The following is a 22,720-nucleotide window of genomic DNA, read 5'->3' on the forward strand; positions in this document are numbered from 1 at the left end:
ACCTCTCTTGCAAGGTTTAATTCCAAGGAGGCCTTAGCTTTCCTAGTTGCCTCCCTACATCCTCTGACAACAGACTTATATTCCTCCCAAGTGGCCAGCCCCTCCTTCCACGATCTGTACACCCTCTTCTTCCACTTGAGTTTGCCCAGCAGTTCCCTGTTCAACCATGCAGGTCTCCTGCTACCCTTCCTTGACTTCCTACCTGTTGGGATGCTCTGATCTTGAGCTCGGAAGAAGCAGTCCTTGAATGCTAACCAACTATCTTGGGCCCCCTTACCTTCTAGTACCCTGTCCCACGGGATTTCCCCTAGCAATTGCTTGAAAAGGCCAAAGTTGGCCCTCCTGAAGTTCAGGGTTGTGATTCTGCTAGCTATTCTGTTCCTGCCACATGAGATCCTGAACTCTACCATCTCATGGTCACTACAACCAAGGCTGCCCTCAACCTTCACCTCTTCAACCAGACCCTCCTTGTTAGTGAGGATCAGATCCAGCAGCGCTCCTCTCCTAGTTGGCTCATCCACCATTTGCATCAGAAAGTTATCATCAATGCACTGGAGGAACCTCCTGGACTGGGGATGGCTGGCTGAGTAGGCCTCCCAGCAAATATCAGGGTAGTTGAAATCCCCCACAACAACCAGGCCCTGTAATTGAGAGACTGCTCTCAGCTGCCTGTAGAAGGCCTCATCACCCTCCTCATCCTGATCCGGTGGCCTGTAATAGACACCCACAACAGTATCACCCCTGCCAGCCTGCCCCTTAATTTGCACCCACAAACTCTCAACTCGCTCCTGATCCGCCTCTGGACAGAACTCAATACATTCTAGCTGCTCACTCACATAAAGAGCAACTCCACCACCTCTCCTTAGCGGCCTGTCTTTCCTGAACAGGACATAGCCATCCATGACCACATTCCAGTCATGCGAGGCATCCCACCAAGTCTCTGTAATTGCCACTAGATCATAGCCCCCCGACCGAACACGGATTTCTAACTCCTCCTGCTTATTCCCCATGCTGCGTGCATTGGTGTACAGGCATTTCAGGGAGCGAGCTGGGCACACTGATTTCACCCCAGGGGGATGGGAGGCCTCCTGGTCTACCTCAACACTAGAGCGTTGCCCCAGTGGTGCAAGCCCAGCTACTACCCCATCCCCTTTCGAATCTAGTTTAAAGCTCTCCGAATGAGCCCTGCTAATTCCTGTCCCAGAACCCTTTTGCCCCTACGACATAAACCTTTCCCATGTATCACTGTCACGCCTGTTGTCTTATAAAACCAGCCATTATCAAAGAACCCAAAGCCCTGCCTGTAGCACCCGTCTCGTAGCCAGGCGTTAATAGAGAGAATCCTACTGTTCCATCCCACGTCATCACCTGAAAATGGAAGGAAGGAGGAGAAAACAACTTGTGCCTCAGACTCTTTCACCAACCATCCTAGGGCCTTGTAGTCTTTCTTCATCCCCTTCAGACTACGGGATGCAGCTTCTTCCCCACCTATCTGGAAGATCAGCAGGGGGTAGTAGGTTGTGGAGTTGCCTGGTGATATCCCTGATTCGGGCTCCAGGCAGGCTGCAGACCTCCCTGTGATGGGGGTCAGCTCTGCATATTGGGCCCTCAGATCCCTTTAGGAAGGAGTCTCCAACCACTAAAACTCTTCTCTTCTTCCTTGCGGAGGAGGTAGCTAGACATTAAAGACTGAGGCAAAGAAGGCATTGATCACCTCTGCCTTTTCCTCATCCCCTGACACTACACTACCCTCCTCATTCAGCAAGTGGTGGAGGCTCTCCTTGACCCTCCTTTTGCTGTTGATGTATTTGTAAAAGCTTTTTTTGTTATCTTTCACTGTAGCAGCCAAATCAAGCTCTAATTGAGCTTTGGCCCTTCTAATCTTCTCCCTACACGACCTGGCCACGTCCCTATAGACCTCCCAAGTTACCTGACCCTTCTTCCAGAGCAAGTAGTTTCTCTTTTTTTCCTTAAGTCCTAGCCTAAGTTCTCTGTTTAACCAGGCCGGTCTTTTTCCCCGATGGCTTGTCTTCCTACAGACTGGGACAGCCTGCTCCTGAATATTTAGCAATTCCCTTTTGAAGCATGTCCAGCCTTCCTGGACTCCTTTGCCCTTCAGGACCGATTGCCAAGGGACTCGGTCCACCAGCCTCTTAAACAGGCTAAAGTCAGCCCGCCGGAAATCTAAGGCAGAAGTTCTACTCTTGCCCCTCCTTACTTCCCCCACTATCGAAAACTCTAACATTTCGTGGTCGCTACTCCCAAGACGGCCACCGACCCTCACATCTCTGTTATAGAAATTTTCACATAATTAATGTAAAAGTTCTTATGAGTTAGGGAGACAAGAATCAATAGGGGTGAAATAGAATAGTGAATAGAATAATTAATATAAGTCTATCTGAATAAACACAGGTGGGCTTTCACAATGCATGAATATTGTTCTCAAAGCTCCTTGTGTAATCCTGACCTAGGACTGAAGAAATCATCAATCAAAGCTTAATGAGTAGCTAAGCAGGAGTAGGCCTAGAAGTATTACCTTCTGATGATTTTAGTAAAGGGGATGTATGGTTAACCTTTTCTTTACCTTAAAAGAAATATAGGACACTTAGAAATAAAAATTAGTATAGATAAGGTTTTAAACATAAATTCAGTTGTTTTTAAGGTTGAATGTTTAGGAGACACTGGCGGTGGGAACTGGACTCTGATCAACCTGGATCAGGACGGGACGCTGATCACGGCAAGAACATTAAGGACGCCGATCACAGCAAGAACATCGAGGACAGGGTGTCGGCCGGAGTCGGAGCGGAACCAGAACATAAAGATCAGCTAAACAATAGAAAAGAATGGACTTTTGTGGACTCTTGATGAAGGAAGAAAGAGGAATTGAAATAGTTAGTGGATTATTAACAGAAGCTTATGAAATGTTTATGATGTAATTGATTATTAGTTTCTATATAAACCGGTAGTGAATTTGAGTCAGGTACCATTCACTGCGGTGGTGGTCCAACTCTGAGTTGTTAATAAAACCAGCAAACCTAGAGACCCGGACTCTGCCAATTTTCTTTAACAATCTCCCACTAGTCCTTCTCTGTTCACAAACAACAGGTCAAGCAGGGCCCCTCCTCTAGTGGGCTCATTTACCACTTGCATGAGGAAGTTGTCCTCCACACATTCAAGGAATCTCCTAGATTGCTTCCTCTCTGCCATGTTGTATTTCCAGCAGACATCCGGCAAGTTGAAGTCGCCCACAAGTACAAGGGCCGGCGACCGGGCGGCTTCTGACAGCCGCTTGTAAAACGCCTCGTCCGCCTGCTCATCCTGGTTGGGTGGTTTATAACAGACTCACACCGATATGTCCGCCCTGCCGACCTTCCCCCTGATCTTCACCCATAAACATTCAACCTTGTTATCCTCACCATCTTCCTCAATTTCAACACAGTCCAAGCACTCCCTAACATACAGCGCTACCCCACCGCCTCTCCTGCTTCGCCTGTCCCTCTTAAAGAGCTCAGATGTCACTGAGAAGAGCCTGGCTCCATCCTCATGACACTTGCCCTTTACATATTTATAAATATTAATGAGGCCCCCCCTCAGTCTCCTCTTCTGCAAGCTAAAGAGACCCAGCTCCCTCAGCCTCTCCTCATAAGGGAGATATTCCACTCCCTTAATCATCTTCGTGGCTCTGCGCTGGACTCTCTCTAGCAGTTCCCTGTCCTTCTTGAACTGAGGGGCCCAGAACTGGACACAATACTCCAGATGCGGCCTCACCAGGGCAGAGTAGAGGGGGAGGAGAACCTCTCTTGACCTGCTAACCACACCCCTTCTAATAGACCCCAGGATGCCATTGGCCTTCTTGGCCACAAGGGCACACTGCTGCCTCATGGTCATCCTGCTGTCCACTAGGACTCCCAGGTCCCTTTCCCCTACGCTGCTCTCCAACAGGTCTGTCCCCAACTTGTACTGGTACATGGGGTTGCTCTTGCCCAGATGCAGGACTCTACACTTGCCCTTGTTATATTCCATTAAATTTCTCCCCGCCCAACTCTCCAGCCTGTCCAGGTCTCTCTGAATGGCAGCGCAGCCTTCCGTTGTGTCAGCCACTCCTCCCAGTTTTGTGTCATCAGCGAACTTGCTGACAGTGCACTCTATTCCCTCATCCAAGTCATTAATGAGTATATTGAATAGTACTGGTCCCAGTACCGACCCTTGAGGGACTCCACTAGATACAGGCCTCCAGCTAGACTCTGTCCCACTGACCACTACTCTCTGGCTTCTTTCCTTCAGCCTGTTCACAAGCCAAAATATACAATATACAATATTGTATACATATTGCATATACAATAACAATGAAGAGAATTATTACAAATGTTGCAAAATGAAGGTACTGGCTACGGTGGTCATATACAGGGACTAAAACAGAAACCTACACAACAGAAAACTTAGTTTTTTCAAGACACAGCCAATTTAGTTGATCCCTTCAGTGAATACCCTTACAAGTACATGACATACACCATGCAAATGTCCTCTAAGGAATGGAATGGAATGGGCAAGTAGTTAGACAGATAAAGTACATAGTGTATTAAAATAATATTGCTAGGAAAATGTAAAGCAGCTGATGAAGAAAAATTATTAGGCTAGTTCTTTTACAATCAAGAAAGTATGTTTATCAAAGTTTAAAAATTTCAGAAAATCTTTAGGGCAGAGCAACCATTTGAAAAAAGACAGTGGAATGAGACGGGATTAATGGTTAATACACCTGTTCTATTGGTATTAATAGTATTAACACCCTGTCATATCATGGAGATATCAACAGCATAACACCATTATTCAATTGCTTTTAGCCCTAAAGACGTAAAGAAAAAATATATCTAAAAGTGCAAAACCACTGACACTGTAGTCTTTATGACAATGCAATCTGTGGTCTTGCTCATACACTAAGAGACATCTTTTGTTCAGTGACCTGAAAGAAAGCCCTTGTACGGTTCAGGCAACAGAACCTACATGAAAGTAGATGCTGAGGCTTTACAATTCTATTACAGTTTTTGCAAACTGTATCCTCAGATCTCTGTTTCAAGTAAATGTTAATACATAGACTAACTCAAAAGGAATTCAATGAAGTTGACATCTTGCAATATGTTTTGAAATAATGACATTCAAAGGTACTACACTAGTGTAGAGTTTTTGTTTAACACAAAAATAATAAAATGAGCCTGAGAGTGATACAGCTGTCATTTTCACAATGAGCAAGAATGTCGACTTTTCATACATATAGTCACTTTTCATGAATTTCGAATTCGAAAATTAACTTCGACCTTTCAGTTTCAGGTCAACAGAAGCTCAGTAGACTTTTGAAAGGTTTTTAGGTATCTTCTGAACTACAATTTTTGACAGCATGCCTTTAAAAGCTACAATATGGGGAAAACGTGCAAGAAAATAAATTTAAAATTTGAATTTTTTTATTAGAGCTCACCGAATGATTCCACCCTCCAACTAGTCACCTTTTCCATGAAACTGTCGTGTGGGGACTGACACGGCCAAGTTTGCAGAATAAGATAACTAGTATAAACTGAAGTCATGGTTCCACTCTACTCATTTTTCTGAAGGAATCGGATAAAGAAATTTGTGTGCAACTGCAGGTTCTTACAGCACAGCTAAATGAACAACACGCTAGATTTCATGTCGATAGGAAGAATCTCTGTAATATTCCCTCCTTCCAAGTTGACTAAGACATCCTCTAAACAGAATTTGCTTTGCTTCTGAACCAGACAACTAAGGAGACAACTTTGAATTTCAAACACGCTTATTAAAATGCAGAGTTGTGCATCAAGGGGTCAAGGGAAGGAAGCAGACAGGTATCAGAATTACTTCTCTGAGATACTGTAACTAACGATTTAGCAGACCATGCTTGTCAAATATTGGATTATACGTATTCAGCCACTTGGTTAAAAGAACATGGCTAATGATACCGCCCATGCGTTCTTATTCATGTGATTTGTACAACAAGTCCACACTTTGCCTCTTTGTTTCCTTTCATTTATTTACTTAGAACAATAAAGATGCTAATTATGCTCATATACGCTGGTTGGTAGCACTGTAATTAATTTCTAGACTAAGGCAATTGAAACAAGACTAGTTCACATAACAGATCTAATCTATGTCTTCTGAAGGTCATGTGTATAACTGGATCTCTTTCAAGAACAAGATGAAATGTAGTATTTGCCATCTATATCCGAAAGACGCTTGACAGTACACGAATTCACTGCAGAAAGAGCTTGAGGATTTTCAAGCTATTTTTCTGTCCACGTAACAGGCTTTTGACAAGATTTATTTCCCTTCGCATTTGTGAGGGAACTCTACCTGCTCACACAGTTCTCTCTTCAATAGCATACATATGAGTTTTATACCTATAGCCTATGAGTATATAGCAGATAAGAAGCTTTGAGTGGTGTCTGATTATTACCACTTTCCTGCAACAACAGTAGTTCTGCCTTCTATATTTGTTAAGCAATCTGAGACTACAAATTAAATCCTATGTCTTGTAGCAGGCAAACAACTTCACAAACAGTTGAACTTCTTTTAAGTTGCACTTGAACAATGTCTGATTTTTGAACAAAATTTCTTAAAGATTTCTGTATGCTTTATGTTATTAGGTTCAGAAATGTCTGGACTCTCGTACGAAATTAATACAATACAATCAATACAGTGCTATTCATTCTATAATTTAATCACGTAATTTTGTTTATAATGATAGTTGGCTTGATATTTTATGACCATTGAAGCAGTTTGTCTTATTACTTTGTCAAAAGATATTGGATTTTATAAAAGCATCAAGACAGTAATAATCATTGAGTGCTGTAATTTAGGAAGGAATAAATGAGCACATTTTGTGTTGCCCTCGTGTTCATTAATAGGAATTAAATGACAGGATAATCACAGATTTTCTTTTGTTATTGCATATTCCATCCACTAGCATCCTTCCTGTGCTCGTCTAATATAAAGTTCTGTTCCAAATAGCCTTTAGATGAAGACTTACAAGCTCAGGCTGAGTGCTGACTAGCATCTGTCATTGACCTTTTCACATTTGACAACATTTAGATGACCTTGACTCCATTATTCAAGACAGGTATGAGTTTAAAGCAAACATGTGTTTTGCAGTCCGAAGTGGTGTTGATATGTTCATTGCTGCCTTTTAAAGGCTGTGGAACAACAGCTGCTGTTTTATTTCTCTGCACCGAGGCCATTGTTTCCAGAACCAGAAAGGTCACACATCATTTCCCATGACAGCAAAATGTGAACGCAATGAACACATGAACACATGACATGGAATTTAATAATCTTTATTTGTAGATAGGATTGAGCCTCAAAAACACATCCACATGTTTAGTTATTACTGAGGTGCTTTTAGCTAATAGTAAAAATCCTCACAAAAAAACCCACAAGCAAACATAACATGGGACATCACCTCAGAACTGATCTAGGAGCAATTACAAAGTTACTTACCATTTTGTTCTCTCTGGACTCCAGCAGCAAGCAAATCTGGTTCCCCAAGACTTATATCATTGAGCCTGGTTCCGAGACACTCCATGCAAAGATGTTTGCACCATTCCTCTGCCTCTAGTTCTGGAAAAACAGAAAAAAAATGTTAGTGTTAACATTTTACTTAAAAACGGCTGAAGTTAAATCAATGCCTTCTTAATGACCAGCTTTATGACAACATGCTTGTTTTGAAACGTAAGTTATTAGCATGAAGTTCCACACCTAGTTCTTTGTCTTGATTTATGAACTTCTAAAAGGGTTCACACTGTTAGGACTGTATCTTCCATTTTCGAATTTGGGGATAGGAGCTGGAGTTAACAAAAAAGAGAAAGGAGTAGTGAGTTTTCAAGGCAATATATTTCTAGTAGGCCTTCTTGAAAGAAAATATGCAATTTAGAAAAACATTATATATAATATATGAAATATTTACTGCTCTTTAGGTGAATTTGAACTTTTAAAGTGCTTTCTGTTTCTAAAGGTTCTATAGTATTTTTCTAGAAGCAAAGAAAAAAACAGTAATAAAAAGATCTTCAAATGCAGAACTTCCTTCTCTGCTGTAATGTACGGCTATGCCTGTCAAGTTAGTCTGAATAATTAATTTCTTCAGTTCTGTTCAGCTCTTTTGGTCTCCGAGAAATCTGGGCATTAGTTGGAGCATCAGTATGAAAATTCAAAACTTCCTAGTCCTTTCTGAGTCTTCCATTGCATCCCATTGATATACATCTGAGAGCTTCCTATCTGCCAGTTTACGAAGACATAAACTCCCCAAAGCATAACCCCCTGAGACACCACAACGGCCCCTCCTCCACACCCAGCCTCAACCTATCCACTTCCCAAACTTAACATCAAGAAATCTCTGGCATTGGTCAAACAAAGAACATCTTAAGTTGGCGTCCACACAGTGTGAAATCACAACTAATAAAAATCATGCAACTAGGTTGACTGTCTTTTATTACAGAACAGGCTTCACCTAACGGAAACTTTCTGGAGAGCAGTCTTGGCACTAGGCACATGCTGAGTATCCATTGTCACAGTCAGTCTATATCTGATCATCTTTAGGAGTGGGTGACTCCAGTCATCTAGAAATGTCTATTAAACACAGGTTTTTCATTCCTATTTTTGAGTACATCTGGAAAATACTTTTGTGACAATCTCTCCAACATAATGCTGAAATTTGGAGAGAGAGAAAAATACTGCATGCAAGCCCTGAAGCATCTAGTGATGATGACTCATTGTAATTAGCGAAAATTTATATCCAAGAAAAACCTTTTCATGCTCAATTGGCACAGTCCTCAAATCCTTGTCTGGTTAGGCATAGATCTCAAGGGACATAAAGATTTGCTGGACAAGAAAGGGAGACAGGCATGCAATCCCAGGTCCCCAAGAACATCTGGGTAAGATCCTTTGTTCATCTCCTGAACAGTGCATGAATAGGTTGTTCCTGAGTTATTCTGGCTATCAGCTGACTGAATTCCCAGGCAGACAGCTCAAATGATAGAGCCAGTTTTGAGATTTTTGAGAGCCAAGTGTGGTTGTTGTCACAGGGACACAAACAATTTGGGGAGGCTTCTCCAGAGCACTGCAAGCAAAGAGGTTTCCCTTAATCCTTCCTGATTTTTTGCAGTCTGTCTCAGGACACAGATCCCCAGAGCTGGTCTTCTCATAACACCCTCAGCTTCTGGTGGTAAGAAACAAAACTTTCTGTCAATAACATCCAGATGATATTTAACTTTGTAGGTGAGAAGAAAACATTGAGGTAACATCATACTGTTCCTTAACACTTCTGCAGATACATCCTTCTTGATGGAAGAGGAGAGAACAGGTATATCTCTGGACAGCAATAAAAACTTTGGGCTTTTAAAAGGAATAGGATTAATCTGTTTAAAAGCCTACCTCCAAAATTCATTTTCTGCTCAAGCATTAAGAAATTTCCCTCCTGCTTTCCCTTCCTCTCTTTCAGCCTTTGTCATTTTCTTGGATACTCGTGAGGTCCGTTGAACCAGAGCCCCGCCTATAAATCATACTGTCCCATGGAGAGGGCTTCACGCCAGCGACATGATAAAAGTGCAAAAGACACGCTGCCATATTCTGGCAGCACGCAGAGGGGGTGTGAGGGGCGGCGCACCCACATATTAGTAAGCCAGGCCCCCTCCCAGGAAGGGTTTCCAGTGAGTTGCCAAACATTTGCTTCAAGCTACAGATAAACTCGGGGGAATCAGTGCAGAAAGGCTGGTAGCACAAAGGTGACAGTGCAAATCTAGTCCAGTGCTCCCATGTTTCCTTCACTTCCCTCTCAACATTTCTTTCCTGCCTAAACCATATTGCAGAACAATGTATATGCTGACAGAATGCATAGCTCTATATAAAGCCTGTAATTTTTCCTGGAGGGTGATCAGGATAAAACATTTTACATATTTTACAAAATCTGCATTTTATTACTTTCTTTCATTGTGCCTGCATCCAGACTGAAAGGGTGCATTCTGGAAATGTAGAATGGGATGATGGTAAACAAACACTAAGCTAACCTTTCTAATTTTACAAACATCTAAGGAGAAAGGAAAACATATTGGCATTTCCATAAATCCAGCATAACATCAATATATATTCAAAACAGGACTCTTACGTAACAGCAACAAGTTCTATTTATATGTATTCTCATACCACATTTCCAGCAGATTTTTGGGGAAACAAATAAACAAACAAAAAGCATTGTTCTAGGAAGATGTTTCTTGTGTGTGTGTCTTTGTTTTTGTCTCCTCGATCCAGGTGCCTCTCTCTATTACAGGAACACCTAGATCTTGGAAGTTTGGATCCAGAAACAGACTTTCAGTGTGTTTGGCAGTTTAATTTAAGCTGCTGCTTCCTCATTGCCAGACATTAATGATTAGACCCAGATTAGACCGTTCTCCAACTGCCATACAGAAGAAACTTATCTTACTGTGAGCATTATAAGATCATAGCTATATTTGCAAAGTGTAGGCTATAACATGCATTGTATTGCCTTATAACTCAAAATTTGTATCTTACAAAAATGATCGACTTAATATTACAGAAAAAATAGTTTCAATGCGGAACTGAAGTATCTTCCCACAGAACTGTGAGGATTTGTGTCTGCTGTCAGAAGTGTCAACATTATCTACAAATGTGTTTGGAAGGGCAAGGGTATGAGGGTACTGTGTGAGTTAGTTTTACCTAATGCATCCTGATAGCTATTGCTTACTTGCAAGGGATTGCTTTCAACCTTTCCCTTGACAGCCATGTGAAACCTTTCGAAGCAAGTGAATTACCTTTCAAAGACAAAGCCATATTTCTCCTTTGATCACGTGCATCTATAAAGCAGTTCGCCATTCTTTTGTTCCAAGTTTAGAATGCTTTGTGTTTCTGAATAACAAATTAAATATTTATAAATTTTAAAATTTATTCATTTATTATAATTTATAGCACATAAATGCATGTCACAGTAGCAATCTCTAAGAATGATAGCTACCATGTCACAAAGAAGAGATACCATTGTTGCTTCTTTATTTTGATCATATGCATATATTGAAACATGAAATATTACAGTGGAACAAAACCATAAGAAAATGTCAGCAAAATTCCCCTCTTTAATGTATGTACATGAGATTTGTTGGTGCTAAATACTGACTTTTAAATTGTAATGGCACTTATTGAAAAATCTAGTTTCCTTTAAAATAACTAAATTATTGGACTGAATGATAAACTGTAAAGCATGCTTTCACAGCTATAAATAAAATCCAGATACTTGCATTTTCATCTTTACTGTTATCCAATTATAAAATGCTGCTATACAAATGTAATGACATGAGATAAAATACAAAGAGATGGGAGACCTTAATTAAGCACTGTTTATTGCACAAGAAAAACTTACTAGGAAGAAATCTGTAAACTTGTTATCTGAAAACACACACCTTGTTATTGGCAATACTTTCCTGCAGTTTACCTGAGCCTCTATGTCATTCCTGAGGTTATATGTCATTTCTACTTCAGTTCCCAGGTGTTTAAACTGGTGCCATACCTATGCCAGCCACTGAAGTTGTGTATTGTAAATAGGTGATATCACAGGATGATAAATGGGTTTGTTGATATAATAATGATGATGAAATAATATTGGCAAACGGTGTTAGAAATATAAGTTTGTAATAGCTAAAGAGCTCTTCTGCTACTTACAGTTTAAAACAGTTCATACTACACAACATATTCTACAGGGAGGAGGTGGTGGGGCAGAGCTATAGATATACAGATATATTTTATTTCACTGTCCTTAGACATCCTCTAGATCTCTAAGGCTAGAGGCAGGACTGTTTTCAGACTCCTAACATTTTGTGCATGGACTAAACCAAATACTTTCTGAATCCTGATAACTTCACATTCTTCCATATTTACTACCTGTGTTCACACTGCACAATCCTACAGGAGCCAATCATCACCCACCACCACAAGTTGGTAGCATAGTTGAGTGACGCTAGCCTGAAATAAAGCCCCAAAGAGGTGACCACTCCTGCTCAGTTCAGCCTTTGTCTCCTTGAGTAATGCCATCTCCTGCTCTGCAAGGCAGTGCCCTCCATTCCAGGAGATTCCTTCCATCTGCTGCTGCAGCAGCAAATTATTACATTCGTAAAAAATGGCTCAATTTATATGCAGCTCTTAAAGTTTAAAAACAAAGATGAGGAAGTTCATCTCTTCCCCTTCTCATGCAGTCCACACAAAGTGATATGACCAAGGATTTAAGTTGGAAATAACATGTATGGAATATTAGAGGGGGATAACAAAAACTGTTCTTGTGCAAATCCAAAAACCTCACTTTTTGAGCTTTCCTGAATGTCAAACTCTATAAACCTAAAATGTTAGTTTCTTCATTTCTGAAACATTTTTATGTATTTTCTGCACAAATCGTTTGACTCTTCTTCCCTCTTAAGAAACTGGAGAATATTTCCTGTCTGGATCAGTAGGACTTAGACCTGATATTCTCTACCAAGAAAGACAGATAGTGCAGAAAAGCCACATGTGCCAATTTATCTCTTCTAAAAATCACCCAGCCTTAATTAGAAGCTAACAGGGAAAAAATCATAGAATCCCCACAGGACTGAATCATAGAATCCCCACTATTGTATTGCACTACATACGCTATATGCAGTAACTTAATTTCATTTTTTTCACTAGCAAATAACGCTATTGCCTGCAGGCACATAATTTCTTATCAAAATCAATAATACCTTAAAAAAACTCTATCCTTTATCAGGATATATATCATCCTTTCATGATTCAAACATCATTTTATTTTATAAATATTTAAAAGATGTTATCTAATAGTGCCTCCACTACTTAGGGCACTTTTACCAGAGCACATTGCACGCATTCAAACACACATACAAATGCAAAGCAGTGTGGCTTTTTCTTATCACTGCTCGGAGGATAGTGCTTATTTTGTGTAATAACATGTATTACTGATTAACACTGGCTATGCATGAATTAAGCAACTTTTTTGGTAAATGATAGGAAGCAATGAAAGGGACACAAGTTCTATTTAGTGTAAAAGAAGAGAAAATTATTCTGTATGTAGACTGAAACATGCAGTAACAAAGATAGTGGGCTACAACTCTGAAAGCAATTTGGTTACTAAAATTAATTTTTTATTGGCCAATTATATGTGAAGATATTTTATGAGATACGGGATCCATATATAGAATTTTTGCTTGTATTTCAACAAATACTACCTTTAAGGAAAACTTTTCATATTTTTCTTCAACTGGGATTTTTGAATTTTTCACCTGGAGTAGAGTGTCCTGTTATTACATAAGTGTAAATCACTGAATCAAAAAGGCAAAGGAAAAGCCATGAAGGAAAATGACATATACTGTTGAAGTTTATTATTTTACTGAAAATGCTCTATATTCAGGCCATGACAAATTATTTTAAAGAAAATATGACAATATTCTTTGAAAAAAAAATTGGCAAGTCAAGTTTCTCAAAAATTTTTTGTCATTGTCACTTTCTTATTTTACTACCATAAGACGATTAATATTTAAGTATTTACAGCTATTTAAATTTACACATGTTTTTGAATATACCACCAGTTTAATGAATTACCCACCTTTCTCTGTACAATTGAGCATTCTAAAATTTTTTGCTTAAGGAAACATTGAATAGTGCAGCAATCAAGCTAAATGAATAATTACAGAACGTGAACACATATTATTCTGTAACTTTAGCCACTGGTGTATTTTGTTAATGTACTTTTTTAACTGAGGGAAGATATAATCTAAGTATCATACAAAAAGAAACTTTTATTTTCCCATCATTTGCTATTTTAAACTTGTGTTGGCGTGAGGGTAGCACAGTTAATTACAACAACTACCAAAAGACATTTATTAGCTATAATAAAATTAAAACTGATATTTCTGCCAAAAATCATCCACACTTATCTGGAGATGCTGCAAGATACATCACAGACAGGGTTTTGATAATTTTAATTTCTGCATGTACCTGTGTTTGCAAATAGCCAGCTGCGTGTCCCTGCAGTTATTGAGGTATACGAAAACTGACATTTTCTTGACAATTCCCCCTTCATTTCTGCAAGTCTGATCAAGAGTGTCAGCTTGAATAACACATACAATGTTAAATGAACGCTTTTGAAGGCAATAACAGTATTTAAAAAGATTGATCATATTGATGTTATTGTCCATTAAACTATTTCCCTAAAATAGACTTTAGTTGCACATAATATTTACTTTTACCTACTTTTTAAAGATGCTTAATATTGTCTTTGAACTATTGACAAACCTTGCCACTTGAAGATCAGAATACTGTTAGATAAGATAAATAATTCTAAAAATATTATTTTCTTATACAAAATCAAGGTGATAAGGACCAGCTTCAATACACGGGAGAAAAAATATGAACCATTGCCACTATATGCTTCATTGCTCTTATGCCTTTAACCACATGACTTTCACTCCAGCCATCTGCATATCTTCTGCATTAAATCAGTAGGAGCAGACAATGACTAGCAGACTAGGAAGTCTTTGGAATCTCCCTTGCTTCCTTTGGCTAAACCTGCCTGACTAAAGCAAGACTTCCAGCTTTGAATACTTAGATTTATTAAACATTTTCCCATTTTGACTGAGCACGGAGGGCAGCATTAGCGTTGCCCCCTTCTGATTTTACAAAGACTCTAGGAAAACTTTCCTACATGGTGCTATACACCACTTTCAGAAAAACAACAAACCCCCTGAAAGAAATTTTTTTTCTTTCTGTGCTTCCATTGCCCAAGAAATATACAGCATTTTTCCCCAACCCCTAAAACTAGTGTTGTAAAGATCTGAGTCCTTGCTGCTATTAGAGCTAACAATCAGGATTGTATGATGTCATTGAAAGTTCAAAGAAACTGATTCAAAGCAATTGCAGACAATGTCTGACAGAATTCATCTGTAAGATCATAACACTGTGGTATGTATTCTACTTGACTTTCAGTTGCATAAAATTTTACTCTCAGACAGAACTAAGTATTAGCTAGAGATGACTCTGTGTGTCTTTTGCTTTATTCTTGGTGGACTTTAATGTGGTAGTACTGCAAAAAGAAAAAAAATCAACCCTTAGAAGTTGCATAGTCTAGAGTTAGTATCTAAGGAAATATAACAAGAAATGTCTTTCTCAAATTTATCTACAGAATTTAAACTCAAGGGGATTCTTTTTTATTATGATTTTTTCACAGTTCTTACTCTCATTTTACACTTTTCTTGTATCTTTTCTTCTCAACATTAAATGGGTGCCTATATTTGATTCACCTGAATTTTATTTCAGTTAAAAAAATGCTTTATGAAAATAGACATTCTTTGAGTGTTTATGAAAATAGATGCTTTCCAACCAGGAAAAATGTCCTGTAAATATCAGTGTCTTAAAATAAAATTGTATCTAAGTTATGCCATTTTAGATTCCTGGTTTTCAGTATACACCACTGATACCTCTACTAACACGATCTTAAGTAAGAGACACATATGGCTGCCTGACAAGAAGTAGTCTGCTTAAAACTGAAAATGAGAATCCCAACTTTCATTAAGTTAATAGGATATTTTTTCTTTTTTTTTTTTTTTTTATTTCAGTGGAACACTACGTCCTTTGCTGAACTAGGAAAACAGCAAACAGATCCAACTTCAATTATGTGTCATTTTCCTCCAAGAAAATCAGAATAACTCTTGATGAATGCAATCTTACAGAACATACCAAGATTAAATCATTTAAAACTTCAAGAACTTTGCTGAATGATGGCTTAAGGCCATGTTAACTGGAGACTCACTGATGAAAGATTGTTTTATTTCAAATCTTTCATCCTTATTTAAGGGTAAACAACTAATCATAAAAGTATAAAGAATGTTTAAATTTAATATTTTGAACCATATAAAGTGAGAACTACACAGAAAGGTTAGAATTTAGGTTTGTAAATGAGGAGTGCTGATTACAGTGAAAAACAGTATCTGAAGATGAAGCTGTAATTTATGCACACTGGTGATAAACTGCCCACTTACAGCTTACTTGTGAACTGATTTATAAACACACACAGTACTAGAGGGCAGGGGATAGACGTCCTTTCCTTTATGAAAGAGTTGGATTCACACACTAGCAAAGACCGATCTCTTTCTGTGTTCCTTACTTGAACTCCAGGCAAAAGTCCTCTTTGGGATCTCTCATGATCTAAGCTAAATTCAAATCCACGTTCTCCCTGGCTGATATCTTTTAATGGAGAGAACAAGCTGGAAAAGCAATTACAAACAGAAATTAGTTATTAACAGTAGGGATGAGAAAATTGATCACTGTCATTTAAAAAGGCATTATCTAGCACCATAAGCGCACTCAACAAATGGGCAAAAGTACAATATATATGCTGCCATACATTTTTCCTTATTTTCTGCATTAATAATTTTAAATGAGAAAATGGATGACTGGAATGTTACTCTTTCTTCTGCTTGTAAACTGTGTCCTACTCCTAAGATGTGCTGCCTTAAAAAATGCAAAAAAAAATAATCTCTTGATTTGGTGATATCTGAGGTTAACCAGAGGTTTATTGACTTAGAAAGAAATGAATTTGTCATCAGGGTTTTTTTCCTGGATCACAGTGTTACAATGAGTCCACAATAGCAGCCAGATCACAAAAAGCAACTAAATGCATAATTCTCTCCTTTTTTTCTGAGTCAGATAAAGGCACGCACACACTTATTATTCTTTATATTTTCATAATAAACGCTAACATATGCCTTTTCATAGAATCTTTATAACTTTTAAAATTAATGAATCAGTTTCCATGCCCCAAACCAGTAATGTAATATAGTAGATTGAAGCATGAATGAAAGAAACTTGTTATACAAATGATAGCGAAATTTTAGAGTAGTGCTCAATTGCAATTAATGTCATATTGATTTGTAGGAGAGCGTTGCACTTCAGGTCACTTTTTAAAACTACGCTACTTTAAAAATACACTTAGAGAAGCACTGATTGTGACAAAACTTTTTTTTAATTAAGCTTCTTTGGATGTCTGAAGCACAATTTGCTTCTTGGCCTTAGACTGAATTTCCTTATATGAAATAAATAAAGAAGAAAAGATTTAGTGTAAGATCTCCAGAGAATTTAAGGCCAAACATCCAAACTGACAGAGGAACTACTCACACAAGCAAATTCATTCAGGAAAACATTCTTATTTATTCACCAGGGAAAAGGGGAATCTCTTTCTTTGAGAGATTTAATGCTGTATTGCTTGGAACTTCATCCCAGGATCATGAATTACTGTAAACAGGGGAATCTCAGTTATCTGGAAGTAAACTATTTAGAAACCGAAATACCTGCTAATTGGTGTACTTGTGATTCATTTGCATATCTACCTGAAATCTGGGAATCTTGACTATTATGTGAAAGAAACTGTTGCATGTTTGTTACTGGAACACTATTTTTGGAGATAAATGAACTACTCTAGTTAAATCTCAAAAACCAGAGGCCAGACTCAATAATTCTAGACTACTCTTAGAAAATATAGTCTTGATAAGACCACTGTTAAAAACCAATGCACAACTACTGGGAAGGAGTTGATATTTTAAAAGACAAACATGGTACTGTATAAAATTCACATAAGGACTGGATACTTCTCCAGGTAAGAGACTGTTTTATGTGCTGCTCTCAGAGGTTATGAGGCCATAATTACTTACTGTAAAGCTTCTTGCACTTTTCTGAAGGGAGCACATTTTCTACTTTTATTTGGAGGACATAAGAAATTATAGATGCGGTAGTCTTTTCAGATACACAGGAAAAGTGAACAATTGGAATTACTGAAATTTAGAGCTATTTCTACCTAAAATTTATTTACTTATGCTCTAAAGTTGTAATAATTCAATATGTTTTCCCATGAAATATTGCAAAAGAGATTAAAAAACCTGAATGGGCTGTGACAATGTATTAAGTAACTCTGCTCTGCAGGTATGGAAGCTGGGACAATTCTAGAAAATCTCACAAGAGCATGTGGTCAGAAGACACAAAAAACTTTGTCTTTATCTATCACCATGTATCTGTAGTTGTCCCACCCATGGTTCAGTCTTAAGAATTGTTTTAGTTCTTACTGGCAAATTTATAAGCTTTACCAATCACCCTGACTGCAGTTGCCACTCTGATTGTTCAATAGCCCACTGGTCTGGGTTAATGCTGAGAGCAATTCACATTGGTAGTGGACTTCCAGCAACCTCTCAAAATGTTACAAACATAGATTGATAATGAACACCAACTATTCATCTTTGGGTTTTTTTTTTTCTAATGGGCACAAATTTGTCCAAACTTTTCATGCCTAGACTGTACATGAAGTAGAATATCCCACGCTGAATACATGGTTAAGTACACGTTAGTAGCACACAAAACTTCCTGTGCTCATTTGCACATGCTATTCTTCTCAGCTTGTCTTCACTCAGTGACAAGTGTGTTTCAAAAGGCTTGAAACAGTTAACCTGCTAACAGTCCCATATACCTTACACACCATAAGTAACCAAATGTAATGCAAGCTGAATAGTGATAGAGAATGAAAAATAGATTGGGTGTTTCAGGTTTGGAGCAGTAAATTATCATGTTATTCACTGAACTCTCCTTAGGCTCAGCCAGCCATACATCATCTGTCAATACTCCAAATTCAATCTATAAATTAATGTCATGATTTTTGTGCTGTCACTATATGTATGCTATTCTCAGGAGAGGTCAGGAACTGCAGAAGTCATATTACTTTACAGCGTGATACATGTTCACAAATCCCAGGAGGTCTGATCTACATTCCATGTAGATGAGCAGAAGCCTTTTTATCTCAGCTGATACCTGATTTCCACTTCAGTGTTAGCAAACTTGTGGAGAGCAGGTGAGGTATTACACCAATCCCACAGGGAAAGGAAGTAGAAATGTGCCCAAACACAACAGGTATAAGTTAAGTAATTTTATCTTCTATTATTGTTACAGAAAGTTTTTAAGTGGGAAAAAATAATGGAAAAAAGGAAATAATCTAGAAGTCCACCAGCTATGTACTTCTCCGTTGGCATATTAGTACTGAGTCATTAACATCCCAGTACTTTCCAGAAGAGTAGACTGAAAGGATTAGGACTTTGAGTGAGTGATAATCAAAGTAAATAGATGTGCTTAAAAAACAAGAGCCTTAATACTACTAGTCCTAATTAAAAAAACAAACAAACAAACAAAAAAATACAAAAAAGAAAAAGACACAAAGTGAGTGATAAACAGTTACATAGGATTATCTTAAACTTGCTTATTTGCTAATAGTTCCTTGATGCATCAATATTTCTTTATTCTATATATTGCATTTACTTGGCAAGGTTTTGGTAGTGAGCGGTGCTGCAGGGGTGGTTTCTGCAAGAAGACACCAGAAACTGCCCCGCTGTTGAACAGAGACAGTTCCAGCCAGCTCCAAGACAGACCTCCTGCTGGCCAAAGTTGAGTAGCGTCTGGCCAATGTCAGTAGTGTTTCTGTGAAAACATATTTAAGATACAGCAAAAATGCTGCACAGTAGTGTGTGATAGGGAGGAGTGAGGAAAAAATGAGAAAGAAACAGCCCTGCAGACACCAAGGTCAGTGAAGAAGGAGGGGGAGAAGGTGCTCTAGGTGCTGGAGCAGAGACAGCCACCCCTGCAGCCCTTGGAGAAGACCATGGTGACACAGGTTGTCCCCCTGCAGCCCGTGGACAACCATGGTGGAGCAGCTATCCACACTGCAGCCCATGGAGGACCCCACACTGCAGCAGGTGGATGCGCCCTGAAGGAAGCTCCAGCCAGGAAGGGCTCACGCTGGAGCAGGCTCCTGGCAGGGGCTATGGCCCTTGGAGAGGAGCTCATGCAGGAGCAGGTTTTCTGGCAGGTCCTGTGACCTCATGTGGGACCCACACTGGAGCGGTCTGTTCCTGAAGGACTGCACCCCGTGGGAAGGATGGGAAGGATCCATGTTGGAGAAGTTCGTGAAAGACTGTGTACCACAGGTGGGACCCCATGCTAGAGCAGGGGAAGAACATGAGGAGGAAGGAGCGGCAGAGACGAAATGTTATGAACTAACCACAAACCCCATTCCCCGTCCCCCTGCACTGGTTGTGGGAAGCAGGTAGAAGAGCTGGGAGTGAAGTTGAGCATGGGAAGAAGGGAGGAGTCAGGGGAAAGTGGTTTTAGTTTTGTTTTTTATTTCTCACTATCCTACTCTGTTATTAATTGGCAATAAATTAAATTAATCTTCCCCAAGTCTGTTCTGCCTGTTTCAGTAACTGGTGAGCAATCTCCCTGTCCTTATCTTGACCCACAAGCTTTTCATCGTTATCTTCTCCTCATGTCCTGCTGAGGAGGGGGAGTGTGAGAGCAGCTTGGTGGGAGCCTGGTGGCCAGCTAAGGTCAACCCACTGCAACAAAACTACATGTTCTCTGTGTCCTAGATAATGAATGTTGGAAATAGAGGTAGTGCAGACTTCTTTTACGTGACAATTCAATCTGAATATCTTCACTGAACATGCCCGGCCTCCTCACAGGTCTAGCATCATGTTTACTGGTAAGAGCAGGTGATCATGTTTCTATTTTGACACTGCTGCAAACCAGAAGAGAAGCATGGGAAATTTGCAGACACATAATGCCTTCCTAACTTGAAGCTGCACTATTTACAGACTGGAGGTGGCTTGCAGCAGACTGGCTTGGGGCCAAAACTGGTTGTATCTTGGCATGAAGACATAACTGAAAAAAAAATTCTTTATTGACTCTCCCCTTCATAAGGCAATGAAAAATACAACCCTTTGCAGATGACACATCTTAACATGGTCCTACCATATCTGCAAGATTTTAAGGGATAAGTCTCAAGGCAGTGATGATTCACTCTGAAGTGTGTTATTCTTAGAGCTGGTTGGGACTTTTCTGACTAAATGCAGATTCATCGAGACCTAAATGCGCTGTCAGAAATATACCCATCTCTCTGCCTGAATGCCTGGCAGGCTGCTGAAGAATCCACAACTTCAGCATCAAAGGTAGATGTATCATATTGATGGGGGTCAGAAGCGTAAAAGCTTGGGGAAGCTACTCTACAATAACCAGGCTCTGGAGTCCTGCCTGAATTTCCAAGAACATCTTGTTTGAATTTCCTTCTTACAAGAACATTTTTAAAATCTATTTTTAAATTGCAATCTTTAGAACACAGGAAACCATACAAAAGTACACTATTACGTTTTGTAGTGCTAGGTGCTAGAAAGTATAAGCTTAGGAAAGAAAGCAAATCCATTTCTCCTGGGTTCACGAAAAACTTCTTAAAATGCTAAGTCTCATTCATTTCTGTTCCAAAGCACCTACCACAGCAGAGGCCCCTATAACAAATTATTCAGTTAAAGACTACCACATACATAATGCAGCATGGGACAGATTAACCAAGATGGAAAAGACAGGCTTTTGTTCTAATTTCAACTATATGCTGCTATGCCTCTTAATGCTAATTAATTTTAGAAGTAAGTTTGCATGCAATTAATAACCTAAAAGTGACCTAAAAGGATGGAAAGTAATAGTGTAGTACCGGTTCCATCAACGTCTATGTCCTGAAGATGGGGTAATATTTTCTGCATTCCTTCCATTTGCTAGTTATACATATTACCAACATGTGTCAGAAAATTGTAACAATGTAGTTCAAACAGATAACCACATTAAAATAAGGACCAACAGAAAGGCAACCAACAATGAGAAACGAGAGCAAAAATCCAAATATTTCTAATTTATAAATGCTAAAGTCAGAATAAAGATGCATATTTTTAGGAAAACATGAAGAAACTAGGAAATGAAAGTCATTATTAATGAAAAGGGAGCTACTTATCCAGAACAAAAGAATACACATCCTAAATATTAATCTTAGAATATAACATTTATAACCATGACTCAGAATGAACTTTGCCCTGACAGTGAATAGTGTTTCAAATATTATGATCTAAAAGGGAGAATGTAAGAATCCAGAGTAACATATTTAACTTCATGCAATGCCTGTCTTTTTACTCTTTTTTTTTGATCTCAAAATATTGTGGCATGTGTGCAAGTGAGAACATGTATCTGACCTCTAATGAGCCATGTGCTTTACAGAGAAGTAAGACTCTTTCAGTATATATATAAAAAAAATAATCAAACAAGAAAATAGAGAAGGCAGGGTCATATTTTTTCATATAACAATCCCTGTCACTTCAACAGAGAAATATACCAGAAATATACCAGAAATATTTCAGAATATTTTCAACTATACAGGATTATTTTTCTGCATGCAAAAGGTGAACTTTGTATTCCTCTTTCCAGTACCAAAACTGTATTTGGGAAGCTGTTCTTCACTTCCACCACCTCCATGATCCTGGAGCTTCAAACTCACAAAACTAACAGTAAAAATGGAAACTTTAATCTGGTTGCTTTTAAAGATTGTGTAGCCATTTGTACTGTTAGTACTAACAGCAGATATGATCACTGATGCTTCATCTCAAAGCCTCAATGCTTCACTCTAATTTTAATCCAAACCCTCCAGGCTTCTTAGCTGTCAAAGGATATAGTGATATGAATTACATCCAATATTCCACTGACATCTGTCAAACACTTCAAGCAGAGAATATTTTTGCTTGTGAAAACTATCAAGGAGAAAAAACCCAGCTCA

General features: G+C 38.9%; 1 protein-coding gene across 1 annotated transcript in view; it reads right to left on the reverse strand.

Moving 5' to 3' along the window:
• DOK6 (docking protein 6) overlaps positions 1-22,720 on the reverse strand; it is a 283,675-nt gene that overhangs the window by 113,519 nt on the left and 147,436 nt on the right. Inside the window, exon 4 of the mRNA XM_068396927.1 lies at positions 7,501-7,620. Within this exon, the coding sequence (XP_068253028.1) occupies positions 7,501-7,620 (120 nt within the window). The remainder of the gene's footprint in view (positions 1-7,500; positions 7,621-22,720) is intronic.

Source organism: Nyctibius grandis, chromosome 3 (assembly GCF_013368605.1).
Source record: "Nyctibius grandis isolate bNycGra1 chromosome 3, bNycGra1.pri, whole genome shotgun sequence".
NCBI classification, from domain to species: Eukaryota; Metazoa; Chordata; class Aves; order Nyctibiiformes; family Nyctibiidae; genus Nyctibius; species Nyctibius grandis.